This window comes from Xyrauchen texanus, chromosome 32, assembly GCF_025860055.1.
Source record: "Xyrauchen texanus isolate HMW12.3.18 chromosome 32, RBS_HiC_50CHRs, whole genome shotgun sequence".
Lineage (NCBI taxonomy): Eukaryota > Metazoa > Chordata > Actinopteri > Cypriniformes > Catostomidae > Xyrauchen > Xyrauchen texanus.
In genome coordinates this window covers 21602485-21609172 of record NC_068307.1, presented here as the reverse complement: position 1 = coordinate 21609172, position 6688 = coordinate 21602485, and the positions used below count along the sequence as shown (strand labels likewise).

Sequence of the window (6688 nt, the reverse complement as noted above, 5' to 3'; positions counted from 1 at the left end):
AATGTGGTCTTTATATACTTGTCTTTGAGATATGATCTATTTTTTCTTATATGTCAAAATGTCAAATGTAAATATGAGTGGTTTGTCTCTCATGGAATGTGAATGGGTTGGGGCACCCCATAAAAAGAAGGAAGATTATTTCTCTTCTTAAGCATAAGAAATATGATATAATGTTTCGGCAATAAACGCATCAAAAACATTTTGAAAGATATGGGGTGGGCATTTTTTTAGTGCTGGCACGAGTAAGTGCAGGGGAGTCATTATGCTGAAAAGTAAACATCTACAATTCAAATGTCTCAAACAAAGTAAAGATACATTTGGAAGTCATTATGGTTTTAGCTGAAATTCAGGGACAAAGTCTTATTTTGGCTAATATTTACGTATGTAATGTTGATGATCAGGGCTTTTTTATAGATCTTGAATGGATGTTGCAGGCTGCTGGCACCCCTCATGATATAATATTGGGGGGAGACTTTAATCTTATGATGGACTCAGTCATTGGTCAGAGTGAAGCAAAAGTGTACAAGCCCCCTAGAGCAACATTGACGCTTCACAGGATGTGTATAAATCTAGGTCTTACAGATATTTGGAATCTCAAGTCCCTCATTTCATCTGTCGTTGATTGCACAAAAAATATTTTAGTTTCAGATCATGCCCTGGTGTATTTAGAGGTGTTGCACATATGAAGAAAAGGAAATCATATAGTTGGCGCTTTAATACATACTTTGAGATGGGGGGCAAAGAAGGAAAGTTTCTGGCTAGATATATAAAACAGAAAGAGTGTTTTTCTACCATTCCCTCAGTGAAATCTACTAGTGGAGAAATATTTACCTCAGCCACTTATATTAATAATGCTTTTAAAGAATTCTATATTGAGCTCTATAGTTCCACGTCTTCGTCTACTGAAGAGGATATTAGAAACTTTGAGTAACCATTAGAACCGCCTAAACTGTCAGCTGAGCAAAAAAAAACTCTTGATTCTGAGAAAACTTGGAGGAGCTTGGTGAGGTAATTAAGGCCTTGCCTACAGGCAAAGCTCTCGGGCCAGTCGGCTTTGCCACTGAATTATTTAGAAATGATGGTACAGAACTGGCTCTACATTTGCTAGAATTTTATACAGAATCCTTAAAGAATGAAAAGCTTCCGCCAACCACAACGCAAACCCGGAACAGTCTGATTCTTAAAAAGGACAAAGATCCAAGAAAGTGTAAGAGTTACAGTCTAATTTCCCTGATCCAGCTAGACATTAAAATATTGTCCAAAAATTTGGCTCACCAAACGTTATACATATGGACCAGGTGGGGTTTATTCGGGCCGTAGTTTTGGCGTTTCATCAATAGCATGTGGTCAGTGGCGAACGATCAAGCTCCGGTCGCTGCCATCTCACTTGATGCCGAAAAGGCGTTTGATATGGTAGAATGGGATTATTTTTTTAAGATTTTGGAAATGCATGGGTTTGGGAATACATTTATTGGATTAGTTACTTTATAGATACCCGGTAGCTGCACTTCAAACGAATGGATTAATTTCAGATTATTTTACTCTGGATAGGGGCACCTGGCAGTGTTGCCGTCTTTCCCCATTATTTTTCTGTCTTGCCCTGGAACCATTAGCAGCTGCGATAAGAATAATTTTCCAGGGGTAATGGCGGGAGGTGTGGCGCATAAGCTTTTGCTTTATGCAGATTATATTTTATTATTCGTCTCTGACCCTACTAGATCTATGCCTTGCCACCACATAATAATTAATTCCTTTACAGGAATACATAGATAATTGGTCTAAATTATTTTATTATTCTATTAAGGAGAGGGATATATAATTTTATATCATTTGTTTCTGTGCATGTATGTTCTATTTCTTCAATCCTGTTTTGTGAATCAAGAAAATGTTAATAGAAAAAAAGTGCATTTGAGGTATACAAATTATCAAAGCATGGTTTCCCTGGGAATCAAAACCATGGCCTTCACAGTTTCATGAACACAAACCTCAATCTTAAGATTGTTCACAATCATCTCATGATGATTGATAAAGATCAATTGTAATGATTAAAACAATGCATGTTGGGTATACATTTCAAATGTATGCTTTCACTGGGAATCAAATCTATAACTTTGACAGCTGCCTACATGAACATATAAACCATAATCTAACAATTGTTAAACATCCCATGATGATTGATAAAGATCAAAGGAAATGTTATAAATAGTGCAATTGGCATATATGTACATGTTTATCCTGGGATTCTAACCCATGACCTCGACAGTCACAGTAACACCTAAACATCAATCCAGATTCCATGATTGATAAAGATAAAATATTTAAAATGTTTTCTCACAACATTGACTGCTGTGATTGCAGTCAAAGTAATTTAATCAATACCTGTGGCTGTGGATTACATTGTCAGGGTCTGGTGTGACTCTAAGGGAAACTAAGGGAGGAGCTCTCGTTTGTTTAACACTGGTGATCCCTGTATGTCCAGTGTGAAGTAACATTAACTCTGGAGTTGTGTCTTGGAGAGGGCCAGGAAAGAGTCACACCGGGGGAAGTGTGTCTCTACATTTATAAACACAACTACTGCTGCACACTCTGGTAGACTTGTTTACATGTCATTGGCCACACAAGTGTGACAGCACTGCAAAATATTTTCATAACCTTGTGACCATTGTTTTTTCATAACAAACATCTAGATTCGAAATCTTCACATAGTGCTTGTTGGGGCCCCTACGGAGTCCATCTCTTCCTAACAACTGAACATTGAATGCTGGTGTGCAGAAATGTACAACAACAACCACTATTCTCAGGCAACATTTGGACTGGAGGCGAAACAAATCCACAAGGCGAAAGGGAAAAGCTGTGGCTACTACATGAGGATCGTGTTCTTCTTCTCTTCTCTGATCCAGTCGCTCATCATTGCCAGTCTGGTTCTTTTCCTCGTCTATGGCCAGCCAGAGAAGACCGCGGAGGAGAAGAGGGTGGAAGAACTTGAAGTGGCCTTTAACAAACTGTCCACAGAAAACAATAAACTCAGAAAAGAGAAAGCTGACCTAGCCAGTGCCCTCAAAATGAAAACAGGAGAGAAGGATGCAGCGGACAAAGAGATAACAAAACTAAAAACAGACTTGAATACAACAACCATTAAGAACAAACAATTGCTCAACAGTCTTGTAAGTTCTTTGAGTGTTTGTGTGTGAAAATTAAGAAATTATATTTAGCATAAAAATGTATTCTATTTTTAGAACCTCTAGGAGTTTTTGCATTTTTTGTGACATTTCAAGAGCAGTTAAGACATTTTCCTCAGAATTTCTCATTACTGTAGACTTTTGAGGGTTTTTTACTTTGTTTTGTTTTGTTTTTTCGTTGTTATTATCATTATTCTTATTGATGATTCTCATTACCATAATATGCTAATGTAAATTTTTTTTTTGAATACTATAGTTTTTATAACAATGAGAATAAATTTAAGGTAGTACAACAAATACTACTATGATAAATTTAAAATGGTAAATTTTTCTATGCATTACTGTAATGAGAATGATACAATAATATAACACATAGGTGTGGGTGGGTGTGTGTGTGTGTGTGTGTGTGTGTGTGTGTGTGTGTGTGTGTGTGTGTATATATTTCTTTTAATTTTGAAGTAAAATATGACCTGATATCTTCTTGATTAAGATTTATCTTTTTGTTAAACTTCTGAAAGACATTTATATGGTTTAAAAACCCAGTAAACCTTGTGTGAATACACTGGATGTTGTAGTAATTGTATCCTTGGTATTTTAATCTCAGACAACATCCAACAGTGACCTCAGTAAATTAAGGCTTTCAGCCACCCGAAATAACCCAATCCAGTGTCCAATTAGCAGCTCTCAAGGTGGTAAGTGCAATAACCGATCTGTGAATTAACATACTGAAACAAAAAATAAGTAAGCTTTCTATAGATATAACTCAATGGTTTCTCTTCTAAGGTGAAGTAAAGCCTTTGCAGACTGTTTTGGAGCAGCAGAAAGCTCTGTATGGAATCCTTCAGAGCAACTTCAGCCAGACGGTGCAGTACCTTAAAGCTGACTTGGACATCACAGTCAAGGACAAAAACGACCACCATAGCATGGTGATAAAACTGAGAAAGGACAATATAGATTTAAAATCTCAGCTTGATGTTTACACCAAGAAATGCAAAGAAGATTTTGCCCAATCTCTTCAAGGCATCCAGACAGTCACAAGTTCCTTCCTGAGCAAGATTGACAACTTCTTCCCCCACTCTTCCACGTTTCATCTCACCTGCCAGAAACAACATGAACAGATGGAGAGGATTCGCTCCAACTGCTCCAGCCTCTCACGGCAGGTTGAGGACAAGTTCCAGAGCTACCTGGACAAGGTGGGAGAGAAGGTCTCAGACATTCAGAGGCAGAGCAGTCAACTGGAGGTTAAGAATGGATATCTGACTTCAGAGCTGGACAAGTGCAAAACAGGTCAGAAGGAAGAGGCTGCAGAAAGCAGCAAACAGTTGCAAGACGCCCAACAGAAGTTTGACAGACAAATGGAGCAGCTTCTAAGGGATCAAACCAGACTGAGGGAAGCAAAAGAACTACTGAACACCCAGCTTGTCCTGAAGGATGCCACCATTATGTCTTTGCAAAAGGACTGTGTAAAACAGGTAAAAGCACTTATAAGACAGTGTGTCTGAGCCACAAGCACCAATAAATGGAATTGCAAAAATAATGATTGTTGTCAAACATGATTCCCAAAACTTACCTCATTGGTTGAGCCAATGTGTCTCTTGTCAGGATGCTTAAACAAACAAAGAAATGTTGTGATAGCATCACAGGGACAGTGATTACACATTTTTGGGGAAATCAACCTACAAATGGCTTACTTAGTTGTCTCTGCATATTAAGCTGGGATTCAACAAAGAATTTTGACATAAAAATATTACACTTTAACTATAATCAGGAATTAGCATGAATAGCAGTGAAAAGCATTTCAAATGCTGTTATGTGGACTGTAATTTACTCAGTTGAATGTTTCTGCTTTTGTTTTCAGCCCAAACCTGCTGGTCTTCAAGTCCCAATTACAGCGGGCCTGCAGCCTCCTGCACCAGCTCGGAGCCACTAACTAAAAAAAGTAAGTGATCTTCAACTGTCAGATGGGCGAATTTCATTTGAAAATGAGCATCACTAGGCCATACTCATTCTGGAGATACTTGGAGTGAATACTCTGAAGGGTCCAGGACATTACTCTATTGTATACTCATTTGGTATACCTTAGACAAAGACATTCATCACTGGCACTGATATTTGATTAATACCTTAAAGGAATTTTCCAGGTTCCATACAAGTTAAGCTCAATTGACAGCAATTGTTGCATAATGTTGGCTACCACAAAACCCCATACCACAAAACCCCATTTCCGACTTGTTCCACTTTTTCTTTGCAAAAATCTGGGTTCCAGTGAGGCACTTATAAAGAAGTGAATGGAGCCAATCTGTTAATGTTAAAATACTTACTGTTTTAAAAGTATAGTAACCTATCATGGAATTTCCCCAGGACACTGGACTTTATGTTAATAACCATCTGCATTTTCAGACAAAGTGACATGTGACTGATCATTTTTAAATTTGAACAAAACATGCAATATTATATTAATATAATTAATATTCAAACTAATTTTAATATTAAAACTCTTTGAGATTTAGATTTTGCTGAGTGTATGCTTTGTTTTGAGAACTGACACATCTCAAACTGAATCATTCAGAACTGTTTTATAAAAGTTGTTTTTCTCTTTTCCATAGGTTGGGTGAAGAGATGGGACTGATCTGAATCTCAAGGCCAGACTCTGACTTCGGAGTGTATAAAGGTTTTACGTGTGGACGTTTCCTGATTTGGAGCCTGTGATCTCTTGTGTAAATAATGCAGTAACTGTGGATTACTGTAAATGTACATGCACTAAAAATATTTTGTTCATTGTATATTTTTATTTAAGTGTCAGGGGCTGTGAACTTGATACAAAGTACTTTTGTGGTCTTATTTAGCTGTTGAGTAGTGCAGATATAAAAACAAATATGAGCTGCCTGAAACAATATTAAATAGAAGACTGCCGTTCCTACAAGCACAAATTTATCATTAAACACAGAAAGTTGTGATTCTGCCAACAACTCCTAGAAAAGAAAATATTAAGATCTATGCATTATAAGAATTGTGTTTCAGCTATTATTGTAATTGTAATATCTGCTGGTTTTAATGTCTTTTTTAACTGTTATCTTCCAAATAATTGGTCCTTGTTCATATGTTGATTTGAGTATTTTGAATAAATAAGCCTAATAAAAACATTTTTCATGCAACTTTATGAACTATACAGTAGGAATAGTGGGGTTTTAAAAGGGGGGGGGGCTCATTTTAAATATGTTTTCAGAGTAAGATAAAGGTTTTAAAGCCATGATGCAAACTATTAAGATTCAGCACTATTGTTAGGTTACTAATAAAATGTTATCAAATGTGAAACAATTGTCATGTAAATTGCTCTGCACAAAATTGCAAAAGGTCTAATTTCCATTGAAGCAAACAAGATGGTCTTCAGAACAGTCTCATATCATGCAACTTTTACCCTGATCATATAATTAGCTATTTAAAATTACGTATTAAATTAGAAAAATGCTAAATTACTATAAAATTACTTAATGACTAATTAAAGGCTA

General features: G+C 36.6%; 1 protein-coding gene across 2 annotated transcripts; it reads left to right on the top strand.

Moving 5' to 3' along the window:
- The first annotated feature begins 2495 nt into the window (after positions 1-2495).
- Positions 2496-6359, top strand: plvapb (plasmalemma vesicle associated protein b). 2 transcript variants are annotated; one of them, XM_052101718.1, is made up of 6 exons: positions 2496-2589; positions 2688-3164; positions 3784-3871; positions 3963-4651; positions 5038-5118; positions 5786-6359. In XM_052101718.1, exons 2-5 carry the CDS (start codon positions 2775-2777, stop codon positions 5107-5109), a joined length of 1239 nt encoding a protein of 412 aa, XP_051957678.1. In that variant the 5' UTR covers positions 2496-2589; positions 2688-2774; the 3' UTR covers positions 5110-5118; positions 5786-6359. The 2 variants fall into 2 exon arrangements, with proteins under 2 accessions (XP_051957678.1, XP_051957677.1); XM_052101717.1 differs by having other exon boundaries at positions 2500-3164.
- The last annotated feature ends 329 nt before the right edge of the window (positions 6360-6688 follow it).